This window comes from Myotis daubentonii, chromosome 11 (assembly GCF_963259705.1).
Source record: "Myotis daubentonii chromosome 11, mMyoDau2.1, whole genome shotgun sequence".
Lineage (NCBI taxonomy): Eukaryota > Metazoa > Chordata > Mammalia > Chiroptera > Vespertilionidae > Myotis > Myotis daubentonii.
The window spans coordinates 72,053,188-72,075,185 of NC_081850.1; the positions used below are offsets into that span (position 1 = coordinate 72,053,188).

A 21,998-nucleotide genomic window follows, 5' to 3' on the forward strand; every position below is an offset into this window, starting at 1 on the left:
TCTGATGTGCAGGATGGTCTTAGGCGACCCCTGTGAAAGGGTCATTCGACCGCCAAAGGGTTCTCGACCCACAGGTTGAGAACCGCTGGTCTAGACTGTCCTTCCCCACCTGCTCCACCTGGTGACCCCCTACTCATCCTTCAAGTGTCACCCTTCAAAGGTCCCCTCTTTCAGGAAGCTTTTATGACCTCCCCTGAAAGAATCAGGGGCTTCCTCTGGTGGGCACGTGTTATACTTTATCTTCTATGTGACGGACACCCTACGGAGACCCCTGCAAGGAGCCACATCCTTGTACAATCCCCACCCCTTCAGTTTGGGCAGAACCAGTGACTTGCTTCTAACCAACAGTGTGTAGCAAAGGTGACAGACGGACACCCCCTTGATTAGGTTCCCTGATATGCCAAGGTGATGGGATGGCCCTCCTAAGATTGCGTTGTGTCATAAAAGACTCCATTCTAGCGGAGTGAGGCTGCCTCGCTGGCTCTGAAGAAGCCAGCTGGCATGTGTGAGCTACATGGCCTAAAACTGTGAGCAGCTCTAGGATCAGAGAGAGGCCCCCAGCCAACAGCCAGCAAAAAAGGCGAGGCCATCAGTCCCTGTGTCGCAACAGATGAACTCTGCCGCCAACTGAATGAGCTTAGAAATGGATCCTTCCCTAGTCGAGCCTTCAGATGAAAACGCCGCCCTGCCTACACCTTGACTGTAGTCTTGTGAGATACTGAGCAGAGGAACCAGCTAAACCCGGCCGGGGCTCTTGACCCCTGGAAACTGTGAGATGATAGATGTGTGTTGTTTAAGCCATCCGGTTTATAGTAATCTGTAACACAGCGATAGCTAATCTCTCTGTTACAACATATAGCCAGGGTTATTCTTCATGTGATATTCCCAACTATCGGGGAGCCATGAGGAAAAGGACGAGGTTCCGCTCCTTCAGCCCTCACACAATGCCTGGCACATAGTAGGTGCGCTTGATACATGTTTTTTGAATGACTAAATGAATGTGATTTTTAAGGTTCCACCTGACTTTAAAAAACACACACACTCTCTCATTCTAGGATGTTGAAATTTCATTCACTGTTACCTTCATGGAAGGTCAATGAAAATATCAAATTTCCAAGGAATAGAGAAGAATGCAGAGAGCAAGCATTCTTCTGTAACAGTTATAGATCCTTTGACACAATATGCCAAGCAGTTGGGCACACTGAGCCCTGTAAATGTAATAACGGTGTCTGCCGAATGTCTTTGAAAATGGTCAAAGTCAAGGGCAAAATCCCAAAACCCGCTGAAAGGCAGCGAGGACCATTAGCTGCTATTTGAAACCCAGAGGCAAAGAGACATTATGAGCCTCAAACCAGTTAGAGGAAGAGCCATCAGTCAACCGTGGAGCCAGGGACAGAATTCGAAATCGCAATTTTCCCAGAATCCCCAGAAAACGCTTCGTGCCTCCCCCCTCCACCCCCACCCCCCCCTGCGGCCCCCACATTGTTCTCCCCTCCCCTCCCTCCTCCTCTGCCATAGAAACAAATACACAATCCTTAGGGCCAGGAAGGCCTGCAGATCCCTGCCTCCGAGGCCCTCGCCGTACAGGTGGGAAGATTGAGGCTCAGAGACAGGACTTGGCCAGCGGATCCAGACGGTCCTGAGAACAGCATGCTTTTTCAGAATCCCCCAAAGACTAAAGTTAAAAATAAAAACAAAACAAAGCAGAAAGCTTCCTTGAGGATCAGTGAGCAAAGGAGGCAATTAACCAGAAATCCAGGCACCTCACTATTAAAACAAAAAGTTTTACCAGGTCTAGACAGATATGCAAAGCTAAGGAGTCATTTTCGCAAAGCAATTCTTACCGCGGCCCAGGTCCCAGGCACAGTGCATTACCTTCATCTTCATTAGCCTTCCCACCATTCCTGTTTAATAGCCCTTTTCACAGTGCCTTTTTTTTATGAATGAAGAAACTGAGGTGCAGAGAGGTGACACAATTCTTCCAGGGTTACATAACCAGGAATATTTAACCAAGTCTGTCTGTGGTCACTCTACCGTGATGCCCAAAGGAGTGGGGAGTGAGGCTCAGAGAAGGGGATGCCAGCCGGGGTGCCTTGGCTGGGACCCTCACGTCAGAGCTCAGGACACCCTCATCTGGCTACATTCGAGGCACACAACACAACAGCTCCTGACTGTCCGCTCTGGGAGGGCAGAGACTGTGGTGAAATCCAGAGCATCGCCTGGCAGATGGGAGGAGGAGCTAAGTGCGAATGATGAATGATCAAAGGGAGTGGATGCCTGAATGGATGCCCCAGTTAACCATGATGTGTGCACGGCAAGGATATTTTCGCTGGGAGCTCCTCTAATCTGATGTGTGTGTAGTGAGTGTCCCAGGGTAACCAATAAATAATCCCCTGATTAGCAAAGCTCTTGCAGACTTCCTCGCAATCGGATTACAGCACAGCTGGCCTGATAAGGTCACTTCCACTGCTCTGTCTCTTTCCATCCTACAAATTGGCTCCCTGATATTTAGTATCACAATTGGTATAGTTTTCTATTTCCCCAAAGCTGTGTGAGAGAAGTCGGCTTCAATCCCATCCGTCTTCATACAAGATGCAAGGAGAGTGTGTGGTGGGTTGGTAATGTGGCTGGTTAACAGTACAGACGTTGGGGGAACCACCTCACAGCCCAGACACTGTTTCCTCATCTGTACACTGGGGGTAAAAATGATATCCGTTTCACAGGATGGTTGTGAGGGTTATAAGAATCGATGCCTATAAAGTGCTTAGCTCTCTGTGAGTTTTCCTTTACCCTGCTAATGAGAGAGCCTGGCACAGGCACCACTGGCTCCCGGTGGGACTGTGGACCAGACAATGACCTCCTCTGGCCCTTGACTGCCCTATCTGTAACACAGCGGGAGAGAGAGGGAACTAGGATTCATTCAACAAGTAATTACAGAGCCCACACTATGTGGTCATCCTAGGGCAGAGCACCAGACACAGACTTAAAGGCGGCGTGCTGGCCCTGCTCTGGAGGGCCCCCCGTGTGGGAGGAACCGAGACCAGCATCGATGCTAAGCACTGTGGGAGTGCCTGGTCCAGGCCAGGCTGCGTGATACACACTTCGCATACATGAGCTTAATCAATATTCGTAATCATGCTGAGGACAATGCCACTGTCCCCATTTTATAGGCGAGGGCACTCTGGTGCAACAGCACCCCATGACTGGCTCAAGGTCACACGGGCAGTGAATATCAGAGATGGAATTTGAACCTGGAGATCAACTCTGTGCTCTAAGGCCCTTCTGGCACCAACGTGACATGATTCTCCGTGACCAGAAGCAGACGCAAGATTACACCGAGGCCAAGATAAATGCTGCATCTCCCCTCTTCTCCTGATGCTTTTGTGATTTCTCTTTTTCCTGCCTCTCTCTTATCTCCCTGCATGTTCATCAATATTGTCTGCATTATCTACCAGTCACAGAGGCGAACAATTTCCATTTTCTCTGCTGATACCATCCCCACTGACACTGCAGGGAAGAGACAGGCTGTGGTCCGGAGCAGAAGTGATAACTCCAGTTGCTAACCTCCTTTCTCTAGGGATCAGAGCTGGAAATGTTCCCCCTGACACCCTCCATCAGATAGCTTAGAGCCTCCTCCTCCTTTATTACATCCCTGCTCTGGCCCTTGCTTGCCCTATCAGGTTTAGCTCAGTGGATAGAGCGTTGGCCTGGGGACCAACGGGTCCCGGGTTCTATTCCGGTCAAGGTCACATACCTTGGTTGCAGGTTCCTCCCCAGCTCAGGCCCTGGTGGGGCTCGTGCAGGAGGCAATCAGTCGATGTGTTTCCCTCTCTCTTCCGCTCTCCCTAAAAGTCATTGGAGAAATATCCCCGGGTGAGGATTAACAACAACAACAAAAATCCCTGCTCATTTCTCCCCGCCACAAAATGCCCACTCACCAACCAGGAATCATTAGTGGGTGGCTATTTTTTAACCTCAGACATTCCCAGCCCAACTTTCAAGAGAATGTGGTTTTTATACCATTCCCTCTGGGCCTTTTTAGCATCACTGAACCAAACAGTTGGGAGGCCGCACAGCATAGTGGCTGAGTAAGAACTCTGGAGCCAGACTGCCAGGGTTCAACTCCCAACTCTTTGATTAACTACTCCTGTAACCGTGCGATAGTTATGCCCCCATGTCTCAGTTTCCTGGCTGTCTTTCCAGGATGATGATTGATGATGATGATGATGATGATGATGATGATGGTGATGATGGAGGAGGTGGTGGTATCTCTCTTTATACACTAGTTGGGAGGATGGAGTGAATTAAAATACAAGTGTTTAAAAACAGTGTCTGGCACTCAATAAACATTACCGATACTTTTTTATATGTCCCACAGGAAATACATCTCAAATTAAATTAATCTCTATTGCCTTCTAAGGATATATTCCAGTAGATAAGAGAGAGGGGAGAAGCTCCAAATGACTATGGAATAGAAAAAGCTTTTTTAAAGATTGCCATAAAAAAGAAACGAATGAACAACTTTATAGCACCCTGCAATGAGTGTGTGTGTGTGGCAGAGGAGGGGGGGGGAGGGGTAGTCACAGCGTGCTTTCATTTACTGCATAGGACACGGCATTTGCAGCTGCCCCGGGGAGACAGGAGGCTTAGAAAGTCCATTTTACAGATGAGAAGGGAAGCCCTTTGCCGAGGGTCATTCAACTAGATAAGGGACGTCCTGAGAGTGGAATGGTAGTTTCCTGCCTGCTATCCAATGTGCAATTCCATATGCTGTTTCTTCATTAAAACAAACACATAGTAAACAAACAATAAAGGAACGTCCAGCTCAACACAGAACACTTCTAGGTTGCGTCTGATTTACTCTTCCTCCCTCTGTCTTTTCAACGGTTCCAGGGCGTTCAGGTTTTTCCAGGAACATTCACAGGAGGAAGGCATTGACTTGCCAGAGCTGGGGGACAATAATGAACTATTTAAAGTGGCAAAGGGAAGCCTGCAGCATAACACTTTCGGGAGAATAACACTTTCCTTCTGAAGAGGGCAGTATGCCACCAAGGCCAGGCCTGCCCTTGTACTCAGGGCCAGATGGAGGCAGTGCAGCTCTCAGAAGCCCAGGCCTCTTGGATCTCCAAGAGCTTATTTCTGAACGACAAGCACATCTTCTGACATGAAATAGGATTCTTGAGGTTTGAGCAGTGACACGCTGCCTCGCATCGAGGGGACACACTGCAAACTGATCCGAAGGTGGTTATACAAGATGGATGGAAGAAACCCTGAGTTCTTTTTCCATGCTCCTGCACTCGGCGGCTACCCTCCCAAATTGGCCTCTATGAAACCAGACAATAGCACGGCACCCCAGGTGGTCTCTGATGTTTGCAGAGGAAAGTCTTTCTTTTCTTGCAAAGACCTGTGTGCAAGGTAGTTCCTGCTGCCTAAAGCAAAATACCTTCTTGCAAACCTCTTTGGCACAGAGATAAAATGTTGGGAATGGGGATCTTAGCTTCCTGGGATGCATTTATCAAGCCAATCACAGTAATTATAATTAGAACACAAACTAAGTGAAAGCTTAGCATGAAATACACTCGCAGTAAACCTGAACTGCATACAATTAAGCCCCGCTGAGTGGCATTTTGAGGTAGGCCATTAATATATTTGGGGGGTGGGGAGCTTGTTTTTTTCTTAAATATCTTTTGCTGGTTGCATCAAAGGCTTCAACAACAGGTTAGAAGGAGGAAGAAGGATATACATTATTAACTGCTAAACTTAGAGCTGTAAGACAGATATCCAAAGGTAGCTTAATTGGCTATTTAAGAGAACTTGTCAAATATTTTCACTGGGCATTAATTTAATCTGGGTCTGTTTTAGGGCAGTGAAGAAAAGAATTGAGGATTTGGGGGGAACAGTATACCTTCAATTCCTAGCCTCAGTTTTGGGAAAGCACTAAAGCTAACAGTGTTGAAAATTCTTCCATGGTTTCCCATTGTATAAAATAGAAAGTTCCAGCCAGGCTGGTGTGGTCTAATGGTTAAGCAACAACCCAAGAACCAGGAGGTTACAGTTTGATTCCCAGTCAGGGCACATGCCCAGGTTGTGGGCTCAATTCCCTGTGGGGTCGTGCAGGAGGCAGCCGATCAATGATTCTCTCTCATCATTGATGTTTCTCTCTCTCTCTCCTGCTCCCTTCCTCTTCCTGAAATCAATAAAAAAAACATATTAAAAAATAAAATAAAACTAAGTGATGCCATCTCTTTGATTGATAACGTCCTTACCATTTTCTCCTCCCCTAAACCTGGGATCTCTCGGGCATTATAATACTTATCATATATGGCCTCTCTCCCCTGCTAGACTGTGACCTCCTTGAGGTCAGAGATTACATCTTTTTAATTGGGGTCTTCAGCACCCAGCACATGATCCAGCACAGAATCTTGACGCTTGGAAAATGTTGAAGAGTAAATGAATGAGTGAAAGAATGAATGCTGCATCCTTCTGGGTTCAGCTCAAACCCACTTTTTCCAGTGACACTCCATCTTTCCCTCCCCCATATAGAAGTCAGATGACTCTGCAATGGGAATTCCATAATATTTCTAGGGAAAATATAGCTTTCCATTGGAAAATAGCTTAGGAGAGGCAATTCAGGTTGGAGGAGATGTGTGAGAAGTGTGTGTGTGTGTGTGTGTGGGAGAGGGGGGGAGGTAGGGGAGCTACTGGCTCCTTAGAAAGTTACCTTTGAGTAAAAGCACAGGCTTTCACCTGGATTGTACTTAGGGGAGTGGGATGGGAGGTGAGAAGCTATATGCCACATATTTTGTCTTGGGATGGGAAAGCACAGAGTACTTTTCTGCAATTCATTTCATATATATTTAAATTTTTTTGAGATGATTGTAGATTTACATGCAGTTGCAAGAAATAATACATTGACATTCCGTTTCCCTTCACCCAGTGCTGACAAGCTCACAGCCTGAACATTGACATTGATACAAAACGCCCACCTTATTCAGATTTCATCAGTTTTGTACGCATGTATTTGTGTATGCGGGTGCGCGCGTGTGTGTGTGTTGTGCACACTTTGTATTTCTGAAAGCGGCTTTCTTGCCTACTGGAGGCTGGGCAGGGGTCCAGTCTGATCCACCCTTGCAGAGGAGTTGGCTCCCACAGGCACCAGTATGTGCTTGTATCTATCTTTTGAACGTAGTAGGTTCCAACTACCGTCCACACAAACACTTGAACTTGTATGTCAGTGCGTGCAAGAGGGGAGCGCAACGTTTTAAGGTAGAAAACTGAGCCTGAAGCATTTGGTATTTGAGAGGCAAAAAGTTGGCGATTTTCCGCCACAATTGTGAATTAGCTATTTGGCTAATTGCTCCAAAGCGACCCTAATGCACCTGCTTCCATCGCGGAAGAGCGGTTTTGAGGTTCACTCTTCACTCCCTCTGGAAAATTAGAGGGGGCTCACAGCGCCCGGGGAGCTCCGCCCACCCCTACCCACCCCCACCCCCACTTTCACCCCTTTCTTCCCTGGGGCCGGACTGTTTCACCCCGTTTCCAGGCAACCGCCAGGCGCGAGGTGGGACGTCATTTCCTGAAAAGCCCGCGGGGAGAGGGCGGGGGGAGAGGAGGGGCCAGGGGGCGGGGCCAAGGCTGGGCAGGCGACGGCGACGGCGTCGGAACTCGCTGGAAGATCGGCCCCGGCGGCTCAACAGTTCCCAAAGTCCGGGCTCGCGGCCGCGCGGCTCCGTCTGTGCCCGGGCGGTGCAGGGGCGCGGGGGTCCCCGGGCGGCCGCATCCCGGGGCTGCCCCGGACATGCCCCGCTTCCCGTGCCGGACGCCCGCGCGGCTCCACCGGCTGCGGTTCGGGGGGCTCTGGGACTAGAGCACCTCCATCCCAACTTATGATTTTGGGGTCCCCCAGCCCGAGAGGAACGGGCGGCCTGGCTGGGGGAGCCCCGGGCCTGGTGTGACGGGGCGGTCAGCTTTGCCGCGCCCCCCACTCCAGCCATCTCTGTGCCCTGCAGAATGTAACTGCTCTCTCTGCGTCCCCCCGGACTCCAGCCGCAGTCTCCGCGACCTCCCGCTCCCGCCGCCAACCCGGGCCACCCGGGATCCGGTCGCCGCGCCTGCCTTGCCCGGACACCCGCCGCCGTCTCTGCACCCGCGGACTCCAGTTTCGCGACCCCCTCCGTCTTCGCGCGCCTGGGACTCTAAGCAGAGGTCTTCTCGATCCCCCCCCCCAGGATTCAGACACTGCTCTCGCACCCCCAAGCCCGGACTCCAGTCGTCGTCCTCGGGGGGGTCCCCCACCCCGCCCCCAAACCCAGACGCCAGCCGCGACCTCCGTGCTCCCCGGGATCCCGCTGTCGCCCCGGCGCCGGCGAGGGCAGCCGCTGCCCCACCACGCGCCCCGAGTCCGCCCGGCCCTCGGCGGGGAGATGAACGCGCAGCTGGACGGCCTGTCGGTGAGCTCGTCCTCCACCGGCTCGCTGGGCTCGGCGGCCCGGGCGGGCGGCGGAGGGCACGCGGGGCTCCGACTGCTGTCCGGGAACGTGCGCCAGCTGCACCAGGCGCTGACCGCGCTGCTGAGCGAGGCGGAGCGGGAGCAGTTCACGCACTGCCTGAACGCCTACCACGCGCGCCGCAACGTCTTCGACCTGGTGAGCACCCTGCGCGTGCTGCTGGACAGCCCGGTCAAGCGGCGCCTGCTGCCCATGCTGCGGCTGGTCATCCCGCGCTCCGACCAGCTGCTCTTCGACCAGTACACCGCCGAGGGCCTCTACCTGCCCGCCACCGCCCCCTACCGGCAACCCGCGTGGGGCGGCCCCGACGGCGCGGGGCCAGGGGAGGTGCGCCTGGTGAGCCTGCGGCGCGCCAAGGCCCATGAAGGCTTGGGCTTCAGCATCCGCGGGGGCTCGGAGCATGGCGTGGGCATCTACGTGTCGCTGGTGGAGCCAGGCTCCCTGGCTGAGAAGGAAGGACTGAAAGTCGGGGACCAGATTCTGCGTGTCAACGACAAATCCCTGTCCCGGGTGACCCACGCTGAGGCCGTCAAGGTAGGGTTCTGGTCTGGGGGATGAGTTCAGGGGCAGCTACTCTTAGTGGCAGTAGCTCCCTGCTGTGTGTCCTTAGGCAACTCGCTTGACCTTTCTGGGCTTCATTTTTCTTAAAAATAGTTCTTTAAAACAGGAACATCTAGTTTATTGAGCAAATACATGCCTGGCACTGGGATATAGTGATGAGCAAAGCCGATCTGGACCCTGCCTTCCCTTAGGCATAAAGGCTTATGAGTGGGAGACAGACCTTATCAAATATTTGGGTAACTGTATGATCACAAAGTGGAAAGAGTTGGGGATTCTTAGGAGCATTAAAAGATATGGTCTCCACTGGCATATAGTCAGTAATCAGTGGGTGTCATCTGCTTCTGCTGGTATTCTCATTATTCTGTAGGCTTTTGCCCCCCAAAGAAAGTGTTGTTATAACGCCCTAAGTGGCCCCAGGAGGCTGTTCTGGGGATCCGAAGAGCTCTGGCCTCACCCTGCCCTTTGACCAGGATGTGTATTCGGGGCCAAGTCATTTGTCCCCTCAGAGCCTCTAGTTCTTCACGTGGGAAAGGGGGCATCAGGACCAGATAAGAGTCCCTAACCTTGTTGGAAATGAGGCCCCTGCCTGAATGTCAAAGACATATCCCCCGCTCTCTTGAGAGTGATTGTACTTTTTGCTAATTGAGAAATATAACCTTAGGACCACAAGCTCCTACGGGTAGGGATTTAGCCATGCCGTTTAAAGGAATGTGTGTGTGTTTGCTAACCTCCTTTCCAGGGCTTTTGAAAACCAGTTGGAGTAGGAGATGGATAGTGTTGGTCTTGTGTGAATTCAAGGATGCCTTGCAGTCATACACACACACACACACACACACACACACACACACACACACAACTTTGTGTGCAAGAAGTGAAGAGTTTTGGAGAAAAGCAACAGTGACACTCTCTGCCTCTGCAAGGACAGTGCTTCCTAGGGGTTAGGGCGGGCCTGTGACCCAGCTTCTCACCACCCTGCCCCTCGCCCCTGCCTCTGGTCCTCCTCAGCGCAGGTGTTTTGAACTCCAGCCGAGGGCCTGCTGGCTGCTGGGAAACGCTTCAGCAGCAGAGGTTCAGAGAGGTTGCTTGTGTGCTGTTCAGTGACTGACTGTTCACCTGGGACATGACCATCTCATCGCTGACCTTGGCCTTCCCTTATTTGCTTCCCAATCCCTCTGCCCCCTCAGGGAGGCCCCTGAGGATCTGGAAACTTATTTGCTGTGTCTGGCAAAAGGCTGATCAGTTTGCGTTTTGGGGTGTGTGGGTGCAGTAGACGAAGCTCCTTGTGGATTTCCACGCACCTATCCTCCTCTCAGTCGCCTCCCCCCACATTCATCTTTTCCCTTTAGCTGACATTCCATCTATTTATAAAGAAATAACCCATTAGCCTTTGGCCCTAAACGATCTGGAGTTCCCAGATGATAAATCGATACTTGAAAGATACTTGGCTCAGATGGGCATTTATAAGAGTGGATTCAGTTTTAGCGGCAATTAAAGAAAGACCCGAGTAACTTAATCATCCGGAGGTGATAGACTTCGGGAAGGCCTCAGGTAACCTGGACATTACAAACACAGACTCTCCCTTTAACTCTTCCCCAGGCTCGGCCATGCCTGTAAGGCTGAGCTGCTTGGCTGAGAGTTTCAGCCCGGCCCTCCTGCATCTCACCGATTACGCTCTGCACCTTCTGTCTGAGCCTCCCTGAGCTGTACACCAAGGTGCTGTTCCTCGGACTCACAGCAGCAGCAGGCCTTAGCTCGTGTATCTACTCTTCTTGCTTCCAGAGTGAAACCTAAACTCTCCACATAGTTTCTGAAGCCCCAGAACTAATTGTCGCCAGAGGGAGAGGTTGGTCGGAGCAGAACTGTCCTTGGGTGGGAGCCTGTGGGAGCTCCGTCCCTGTCACTTTTCCCGGGAGGCGCCCGCTAAGGCAGAATGAGCTCCTGTCTCAGGGGTGCCCCCCTTCCTGCCAGTGCAGACTCATCACCTGCCTGGAATGCACCCACTTGGACCCTCCAGAAGCAACAGGCAAAACAGGTGCTGCTTTGTGTCACCTTAACTCCAGGGAGAAAGGGGGACAGCCTTTCCGTGGGTGGAATTTAAACCAGAGGAGGCGGAACCTGTCTCGGGGCCTCCCGGAGCGCCTCCACCTGGGGTTGCAGGATGGCCAGGCAGTTTCAGGGAACGTTTAAGAACGCCCGGAGCTGTTGACACATCTCCACAACATGAAGGGTATTCAGCCCCCTAACAGGAAGCCCAAAGAGGCCTGGCTTCCTAGGAGGGACAGACTGGCCTTAACCAGTATTTTTTTTTTTTAATTTATTTATTTATTTTTTTTATTGCTTAAAGTATTACAAAGGGTATTACATATGTATCCATTTTATCCCCCCGCCCTAGACAGTCCCCTAGCTTCCCCTATCACCCAGTGTCTTATGTCCATTGGTTATGCTTATATGCATGCATACAAGTCCTTTAGTTGATCTCTTACCTATCAGAAAACTTTCCTGAGGTGGGGAAGAAAAAAGTCACACAAGCCCAGAGAGTCCCAAACAAGGTGAACCCGAAAAGACCCACACCAAGACACATCATAATCACCATGGCAAATGTTCAGGACAAAGAGAGAATCTTACAGGCTGCAAGAGAGAGACGGAAAGTTACATACAAGGGATCTCCCATTAGACTGTCAAATGACTTCTCAACAGAGTGAGCAGAAGGAATACTTAACCAGTATTGCCACTCCCAGCCCCTGTGTCAGCTGCTGCGCGGGAGGGTACCAGGTCAGAGGTTGTGGTGAAGGCACATTCCTACTCACCGGACTTCAGACTTCACTCAAATGTCACTGGGTTTTCTGCTTATATCTATTTTATGCTCCAAGACACCACATCACATTTAGCATATGATGTGTTTTCTTTTTTTTCTTCAATTTTATGTTATTTACTTATAGTCGTCCTTCTGTGTCCATGGGGGATTGGTTCTAGGACCTCCCGCAGATATCGAAATCTGAGGATGCTCAAGTCCCTTAGTGGATCTTTAAAGAAATATTTTTATTTGAGTATAGCTGGTATGCAATATTATATTAGTTATTCTAGTTTCAGGTGTACAGTATAGTGATTCGACAGTTTTATACCTTACAATGTGATCACCCCACCAATCCTAGTAATCATCTAGCAAACTTATTACAATATTATTGACTGTAGTCCCCCTCACTTTTTTCATCCACTCTGCACCCCTTCCCTTCTGGTAACCTTTCTATGTGTCTGTTTTCTTTGAATTTCGTATCTGAGGACACGGAGGGCTGACTGCTTGTTTGTTTGTTTATTTCGCTTTTCCTTCAGCTTTATTGGGTATACCAGAAAAATAAAAACTGCACATATTTAAGGTGTACAATGTGATGATTTGATATACCTATACATTGTAAAGTGATTACCATAATCAAACTAATTTACATATTCATCACCTTACATAGTTATTTTATTTTTGTGCTAAGAACACTTAGGATGTCCGCTCTTAGCAGATTTCCAAGTATACAATAATAGAATTGTTAACTATTGGCATGAGCCTGTGCATTAGAACTTATTCACCTTATAACTGAGAGTTTGTACCTTTGTCCAACATCTCCCCATTTCCCCCACCCCCTGGCCCCCATCTCTGCTTCCATGACTTTGACTTTTTTAGATTCCACATATACGTGAGGTCACACAGTGTTTTTCTTTCTCTCTCTGGCTTATTTAACTTAGCCTAACGTCCTCCAGGTTCATCCATGTTGTCACCAGTGACAGAATGGTCTTCCTTTTTATGGCTGAATAATATCTATCTATCTATCTATCTATCTATCTATCTATCTATCTATCTATCATCTATCTATCTATCTATGCCACAGTCACTTTCTCCATTCATCTGTCCGCAGACAGGCTTTTCCCATGTTTTAGCGATTAAGGAGATGTGTTTTCCATCTTAAAATCTTTGTTTTTCTTCTGCTGGTAGAAAGAGGCGGGGAAAGATCCTCTGAGCTTCCCAAAGCAGAGATGAATCGTGTATGTGTAATAAAAAGGAAATTGAATTTTAGGAGTCAGGTTGCTTAAGAGTTTATGAGTCAGAGAGGCTCACCTCCTCCCCGTGAGCAGAGGAGTCTGAACATTTGCAGTGTTTTCCACTTCTCTCTCTGACAAGTCAAGCCTCCATTGTCATCCCGTGTCCTGTGGGGCTCCCATCCGTCTCTTGAAGCCTGTTTGCTACATCAGCTGTGACAGGTGTAGATAAGGCAAGCCAGTTACTATTTGCAATTATGTTGAAACGCTTGGATTTTGAAAAATCTATCTCCAATGAACAGGAGCCAAGCTAATAACAATAAAAAAGGAGACCTTTCAAAGGTCTTCAGCCAAAAACGCTTGACAAATTGGCCAAGGAGTCCGCGGACCAGGGATGATGCATCCGACTCTGCGGCACACTTGCTGCGTGACCTTGGGCCAGTCACTGGCCCACTCTGTGTCCTAGGGTTGGGTGGGCCAGAGGCCAGCCAAGGTCCCTGCCAGCTCAGACAGTCGGTGATTTGCTCCATAAGTGCTGCACACAAGGCATTTAGAATGTCCGTTGCGATGTTTTTGGGATTGCTTTCGTTTAAGGCAGAGTAAAGAGAGTTGGCGAAGGATTGGAAGATGAGAATCTTGGCACTGTGTAGCCTCCTACTATATCAGGAAATTGATGGGTTACACACTGTACTGAGGAGAACTTGACTGCGGTCCCTGACCCAAGAGCACCAACCCTGATGCCATTCCAGATTAAAGGGAAAAATGATAATAGGATTATGCATGCAGGATTAGCGCTCCGCCCTGGAGGCACTCAACATCAGATTCACTTACCCACTTGCTTTCTGAGTCCTTGATTCTGCAGGTAGCAGGGAGCGGAAAGGGGGGAGGGAGGGAACCCAGGTGCTGCTGGGATGGGTGTGCATCTGTGTGCGCTTCATCTGGATAAAAATTAAACGGCTTCATTACAGTCTCTGCGTCCCCTCCGGGAGCATCCAGGGAGCACATTAGAATTTGAAACGTTCCAGAAGTTCAAAACAGTGGCCGGCCCTTGCCCTTAATTAGAGTTATCATCACACCCTCCCTTCTTTTGCACAGTAACCTGGGAAGAATCTGTCTGTATTAATATGTCATTGTGTGTGGCCCAGCATGTTCTAAATGACACATTTGTCATTTCCCCATTGCACACGGCTAGCTGAAGCTATTAGACATTATTAGCCACTTCCAACTTTGTGTCTGAAACGCGCTTCTCCCCTGGTGTCATTCCTGCATTCCGGCTGGGAAGCCGGGCTGATAGGCTCCTGGGTATGCGAGGACTTTCCTCCGGCTCCGCACTCTGTCTTGGGTCCTGTGGGTCCTGCCAGCAGTGACAGGTTGAAAGCTCCCTATTAATAAAACCCTTTCTTGAAGAGATGTTGGGTGCTGGGTCCAGAGGGTGACACGGTACATGGAGAGGGTCCATTAATTTAGTCTTGTCTGTTTGGCTCAAGCTCTGATCCTCAAGGTTTTAGAAAATGCTGGTGCCTGTGTCGTACAAAAATCCTTTTAATTGGTTATTTACTGTTCAAGTCAAAGAAGCGTCTTTGCAGGGTGCGGGAGAATGCCTTTATTTATGAAGGACTGATATTCTTATAGTAGAAGATCCCTGCCTCCTGACGTTAAGATGGGCATGAAAGAGAGAATCACTCCGGCGCCAGCTTCTGGTTTTTCCATCACCACCCCCACCCCTTCTTCCCACAAACCCCGCGTTGTTTATTACCTGCCGTGGCGTCGTCATGTGGATGGAGCTGCAAAGCTAAGTGTGATCCTTTAACCCCCGACCAATTGGGTTTTGTGTGTTGTTGCTTCCCGCCTCCGCCTGCCTTCAGCCACACAGCACACAGCCTGTACGCACCTGTCAAGTGCATGCAGCCCTTCACACGCCTGTTTGTTCGTGCTCACGGCACATGCGCATCTCCTCCGAGTCACAGTCCCCCCCTCCGACACGGGGAGGGCTTTGCACTGAAGCAGGCGTCTTCGGGGGATGACACTCCAGCTGGCTTTCCTGTAAGGCTCTTTGATGACCTGGGAGTCCACTGCTCGGTGCCGGCAGGGACCAGACACTCTCATGAGAAGCAATAGCCTTTAATGGCTGGAGGTAGCTGGAGACTGAAATGCAAATATTTCAAACTGATCCTTTTTTTAACCACCCCTCACCCCCCCCCCCCCCCCGCCCCGCAGCAAGAAGCTGATATTAACCCGGAGCCCTCACAGACTTCTAAGCGCCCTGCAGGGTTGGGGCTGCATTTAGATTCCTGTGCCCCGGACGGTTCCGTTTTACGTGTATAGCACAGCAGGTGGAAAGGGTGCAAGGAGCAGGAGTCAGACGCTCCATTTGTTTACCTGTGCCCCCCTGGTGCCAGCTGCAGGACGTGGCACCTTGAGGCCAGTGCACTCATGTTCAAACTTTGCTTTACTGCAACGCTCTTGAGCAGGGGGGAGGCTGACGTCAGTGCGTGTCTACTATGGGCCAGCTGCTTTCTCCCTCCCAGAAGAGGCGGGGAGGCGAGGAGGTCGAGGAGGTTGTGCTCAAGGAGGTTCCCCGCTGGGGTTAGGAAGTAGGTGGCCCTTCTGCCTCACCTCCTGAGGGCACCAGCCCCAGGGCTCTGTAGCCAGCCTCCTGGAGACAATGACCCCCCACTGCAGGAAGCAGGCCGGCATCACTGCTAGTGCCTGGCATACCAGGGCCTTTTAAGAACCACCCAAAGGCTTCCTTTTACTAAGTGGGGAGTCTGATGCCCCCGCATCAAGGGAACGGCGGCATGTGTTAGCCCAACTCATCGACGTGCAGAACCCTTTGTATGTTCAGCTCTGGGCAGCACTTAGCACAGCCAGGCCTGAGGCTGGAAGTCAGAGATGGACGGTACAGGCCCCTGTCCTCAGGGAGCCATGCGGGGGCTGGGTTGGGGGGGGGTGAGGTGAGGGGGGGGGCTCATGGACCTTCTCATGGCCACAGGTCATCTAGTGTTTAAGTGTTATGATATCTGCGTACCCCCACAGCCCTGCCTCCCTCTTCAAAGCAGCACCCCTCACTACCACCTCCCCCCACCCCCAATCCCCCTATCCTGCTTCAGTTTCCTTCAGTGCCCTTGTCTAGGACGCTTCGGTTCGCTCTGTTTATCATCTGCCTTCCCCGCCACGAGTAAGCTCCAAGAGCAGAATCCGGTCTGCATTGCTCAGTGACACACCGAGTACCTCTGCTGTGCCTGGCACATAGTCGGTGCTCTAATAACTAAATAAATATTGGCCGAATGAATGGCGTGACCTTGCTCCCAATGCAGGGCTGGTGAGTTCAGGGTGCCGTGGTCCCTGAGCGTGCCATCTGAAGGAAGTCCGTGTGGTGCAGCATAGCAGGTGCTGGGTAGGAAAATCGAGGAAGACATAGGATCTAGTAGATGCTTTACCATGAAGCTGGCTGTGTGGCTGTGGGCACCTCACACGAATCTCTGAACTCAGTCTCTGGAGCTGGGAAATGGGCACAGCCGCCTCCCAGCTGCCTCCTTCCCGGGATGGCTGTGATCAAATGACAGAATAGGTGTAAAAACTTCGGTAACTAGGTAGCCCTCTGCTGTACAGTTGACCCTTGAGCAACCTGGTTTGAACGGAGCAGGTCCACTTGTACATGGATTCCCCCCGCCCCCCCAATTGACCCACACAGTTCAAACTCGCATTGTTCTAGGATCAACCGGTGGCTGGGAACCCGAGTATGCAGAGGGCCAACCTAAGCTACTGCACGGGCATCACTGTCCCTAACCCCCGCGTTGTTCAAGGATCAGCTGTGTTTTAGAGAAAGGCCTTTAAAAAAAAAATGTGGTCTGTGTCCTGGTGGGCAACAGCTTTTTTCACCCTCTGCAGCCCAACTCCTCCCTACGGGGCCCCTTTTGGTTACTTCATGTGTCACTTTGCTCTTAATATCAAAACCACATTTCCAGAAGTGGGTTGTTTATGAGCCTGACTGTGCCTGTGATTCCAAAATAGAATCATTTATGCATTCTGAAGCAATCAATGAGCCAGTTTTGGGTGAGGTATATCTTCTGGCTTTTTGCTTTTATGCAACAACAACACTGTTCAGGTTTCAAGAAACCACAGCATTTCAGGGGCAGGCCAAGGCCCTGCTAAGCACTCGTGTGTTTAAAAGCTGCTTTATTCTCTACCGAGAATGCATAAATGGGCTTTTCCCCCCTTCTTTTCCAGCCCCAGCCCCCCTTACTTCCTTCCCCCTTTGAGAATGTGTGTTCCGTCTGCTGAATTGGCTGTGGCTTTGCTTCGGCTGGGAGCCAGTTTTGTAGCTATGTTGCCTCTCCACCTGCGTTTTCCTAATATCAGCATCCTCCCCACTTTGAATGCAAAGCAAATGTTTCGGCCTCCATAGACAAGTCTCTAGATGTGAGGCTGTGGGCTACAGGGGAGGAACATAGTGAGGTGACATCAAAGGCCTGGGTCTTGGGGCCTTAGAAGTAGTGGTTCACCAGGGCAGCTTAACTGAAAGGTCACAAGACCCCAGGCAAGTCTTAACCACACCGAGGCCTGGGAGGCACTGCCTTCCCTTAGCATCGCTCGCTCCCCCTTCCCCATGTATCCACTTTGCCTTGACCGGAGACGCTGACCCACCCCGTCCTCACCCTTAGCTGTTTCTGGGGCATGCGTTTCTTCCAATGCTGATATATCGGAAGATCAAGAGAAGGGAGGTCTGCACCCAAGAGGCTAGAGATGGCTTTTGGAGATGGACCTGGGTTCATCTGGGAGTGTACTTGGCTGTGACCTTGGGCAGCTCCCTTTGCCTCTCTGCGACTCAGACTCTCCATCCTCGAGCCTGCCTTGTGGTCCTCACAAATGGTCCTTGTCGCCATTGCACATCCAACGCTGAAAAACTGTGGCCACGGAGGTCCCACCGCAGGCATTGTAATGAAAAACGTTATCAACTGCATTCGCTTGGCTTTGAAACTCTTCTGTTGTGTCGGCTTAGTTGAAAAAAGAAAGAGTGCTATTGGAGGGAAAATACTGGGACTGGCAGAGGTTTGAATTGCAGAGTCATTTACTAAATGTAGTTAATATTCCCATGTAGACAGAGTTTCTTTAAAAATGTCTCCTATCCGGATTTTAGTCTCCGCATTTTCATTTCACAGCAGCCGTCAAGCCCTGTGGCGGGATGGAATTGTGTGTCCCGACCGCCCTTAAAAATGTGGGAGGCCGGGCAGAGGCATGGCCCAGAGGTCAGTGTGTGACAGCCCTGTCCTGGATCCGCTGCATCCCCAGCCTTGTTTCCAGCATCCTTCCCTGATGGGCTTCCCAGGGGCCCTGACAAGGAGGGAGCGGGGAGGCTGTTTCCAGACCCATCAAAGCAATTAATGCAGGTGCAAGTGGTGGTTTGACAGCAGGGGCCTCGGCACTTTAAAAAGCCCTGTAATTTATCTGGACCGCATCTGCAATGGTGTGCGAGGGTTCATGAAGAGGTTTCTCATAAAGAGAAGAAAAGTGGTCCAGCTTTCAGAAATTACCCTCCCAACTCCCTGGGGAGGGGCTTATCTTCCGCATTTCTATCCTCCTGGCCCCGCGGGAGGGGGTGGTGTCCTTCGTTGTGTCTGGACCCAAAGTGACCTTTACCCGTTTCTCCATCTCCCTCCTCTTTCTTCTCAGGGGTCCCAGACCGTTCCCAGATTTCTCCCAACTCTCCGGAACCCTCTCCCACTTGCAAGGGTCCCTCCAGGCCTCTGCTGGGAAGGTCAGGATGCTCAGATGGCCCTCAAATTCGCTCTCACCCCAAGTGTCCGTATCTTCACCCATCTCCTAGCCATATTGTCTCTGAACAGGATCTGGGCCTCCGTTTGGTATCTTTATTTTTTTTTTCATTCCTTTTTTTCAACTCTGTCCAGTATTAGGAACCTCTATTTGCACTGGAAGTCCTGACGCATGGCTGACCCCCTGATGGCACCTCTCCTCTCGCCTTCCAGCCGTGGACATTTCCCAAGTTAGTAACCTTGACCTACTCCTCTTCTCCACGGTCCCTTGCTGGGGATGTGGTGAGGTCAGACCCTCCAGGCTTGACCTCCCCAGCACATCTCAGACCACACTTCCCTGTTCTCCCCCATCGCCACTACGAACTACAGAACCTCCTCATGCCTCCCTGTCTCCCATCTCGCTCATCTGCCCACCAGTGCGTTCAGCATCCTGGAGGCAGGGCTAACTTCCTAAATTTGTGTCCGATCCAGCCACAGCCTACCCAGGGCCTTGCACTGGAGCTGGGGGCCACACTTGGCCAGGCGAGCAGCACACCCTCCTCTGAGACAAGGCTTTATGTCTCTCCACCTGTGGATGCCTACGGCGCCCGTGCACCCTCCCAGCAGACCTTCCCTCCAACCGGAAGACGGGGGCAGCTGGGAGCCGTCTTTGCTCCCCCTCAGCCGGCTCCCCCCCCCCCCCATCCTGACACGGGAATATACGTCTTTGTCTTTTCTTGGGTTGCTTCTTGGATGATGATGACCTTGCTGTGGGCTTACAGCGAGGCAGACACTGTTTTCAGTACTCCCTGTGTATACACTCACTCATTTAAACCTCGCCACAGCCCTCCCAGGTTTGGGGTAGGCGCCACTTTTACCGCTTCATTTTGCAAAATTGCAAAGAGTTTGTCACTTGCCTGTTGTCACAAAAATGGGAAGTGGTGGAGGTTTTGTTGACTCGAGGGATTGTGCCCATCACCCCAACACCAAGAGAGGTGACACCCCACGATGCTAGAGCCTGGGCCCTGGAGCCAGACACGCTGGGTTCGAAGCTTTGTTCTGCCACTTGGCCCCTGTGGCACCTTGAACAAGCTTCCTGACTATGACGCTGAGCACACTAAGAAATCTGGGTGCCCCCAGGGAGGGTCATCGTGGGCCACCCGGAGCTCTGCCCACCGAGTCTTCACCACAGCCCCGGGGAGAGGAAGAGGAAGCCGGGCACGGGGAAGGGGCGGGGACAGCCAGCAGCACACAGGTGGGAGGTGGCAGGATCAGATGGGAGCCAGGCCTTCCTGCCTCCGGAGCGTGTGCTGCTGGCCCCTGCTCTCAGCTGCTTCTCACCGAGGAGCTGGGTGTGCAGCCTGCACGGTGCTGGCCAGAGCCAGGGTTCAGTAGATGCACGTGTGTTCCTTGATTTTTTTCCTTATGGAAATGGTTTTACAGCCTTTTGATGACAAGAGCCACTAGGAACCCAGACAGCCTGGGCCACGGCCACCCTCCCCCCCTCTTCTCTATGCATTTTATTGACTGGACTTTGGGTGCAGAGGTGGCACTGGGCACGCTTTGCCTTTTTTCCTTTTTCCTCTCTTATCTCTCTCATCATGTCCTGGCCTTTGTCAGGAGTTGATTTTGTATGTTGTCTATGGAAATTCGCTAAATAGAGAACTGTAACCTCAACTCCACCCCATTAGGGTAGACCCGTACTTATGCAGTCATGCCATTGACTGGTGGAGTCTCTAAATCTGTCCATACTGTCTGCTGGGGCGACAGGATGAGAACAGGGTCTCCTGGGCCTCGTGTAAAAGGCTGGTGGTTGTCAACCCATCACAGACTGGACAAGTAAAGGGCCATTTTTTTCTGGTTCGTAGGAACCACAAAGAGTAGAGGAGTCAGCCTGGACTTTTAAAATAAAGTGTGTGTGTGTGTGTGTGTGTGTGTGTGTGTGTGTTTTAATGACTAAGATATATGAGTTCAAGTTAGAAAACTTAGAAACCCCAGAAAAACACAAAGGAAGAAAAACTAAAATCATCGATAATCTCCACCCAGAAATAATCACGGTTGGACAATTTGACTCTTGTCTTTTAAGTCCCCTGTGTCCCTATGCGTGTAAATTTGCACTGGGAATTTTCTCGGCCATTCGGAACATAGATACGGAGCCTGCTTCTCTCACCAAACAGCACATCACGGCTATTTTCCCACCTTAAATGTTTCTAGACCATGATTTTCAGTGATTGTGTAGTATGTCATTGCAAAGAGGTACACTGTTTCTTTAACTAATTTCGTCTTCCTGAGCTGTTTGTTGTTTTTGGCATGATCCATATTGCTGCTTTAAACATCCTCGCACATAAATCTTTAAGCCCATCTCGAATCATTCCTTGGGCTGTCTTTCTACAGTGGCGTTGGCTCAGGGGGTAGACGGGTTTTTACGGCTTTGGTAACCGTGCCAAATTGCTCTTGGGGAAGAGTTGTTGTTTTTACAGTCCCTCCTACCAGCATCAGCAGTGGATGAGATGCCTCATTTTTCCCAGCCTTGGCAACACTGGATATTATATTTCTTTTCCATTTTTGCCAATCTGATAGACAAAAAAGTATCCTATTTTAATTTGCATAATTTAAATAGGAAAGTAGGGCTCCTGAGCATGTTTGTTTGTATAGCTGTATATATGTGCATATAATGTAGAAAATCTATAGCATATATAACATATATTGTATACATCATTATAACATGTACAATAATATAATATCTATAACATATTCATTTATTTTTGGTATATAACATTTAAAAAATATGTCTTTATTGATTTTTTAGAGAGGAGAAGAGCAGAGGGAGAGAAGATAGAAACGTCAATTGGCTGCCTCCTGCACTCCCCCTACTGGGGATCAATCCTGCAACCCGGGCATATGCACTAACTGGGATTAGAACCAGCAACCTCTTGGTACCTGGCACAATGCTCAATCCACTGAGCCGAGCTAGCTGGGCAGGTATATAAGTTATTGATGTCCTACACCCATTTAATCATAAGAGTTTTTCATTTCCATGTCATCAAATCTATCAGTCTTTTAAGAGATGGTTGGTTTGCCCTGGCCGGTTGCTCAGTGGTTAGAGCATCAGCCCAAGGATAAAAGGGTCACAGATTCGATTCCCAGTCAAGGG

General features: G+C 50.4%; 1 protein-coding gene across 5 annotated transcripts in view; it reads left to right on the plus strand.

The window, feature by feature from the left end:
• The first annotated feature begins 7,630 nt into the window (after positions 1-7,630).
• WHRN (whirlin) overlaps positions 7,631-21,998 on the plus strand; it is a 65,101-nt gene continuing 50,733 nt past the window's right edge. For all 5 annotated transcript variants that reach the window (XM_059657875.1, XM_059657876.1, XM_059657877.1 and 2 more), the window contains exon 1: positions 7,631-9,041. In XM_059657875.1, coding sequence (XP_059513858.1) covers positions 8,424-9,041 — 618 coding nt within the window. In that variant the 5' untranslated portion in view covers positions 7,631-8,423. The remainder of the gene's footprint in view (positions 9,042-21,998) is intronic.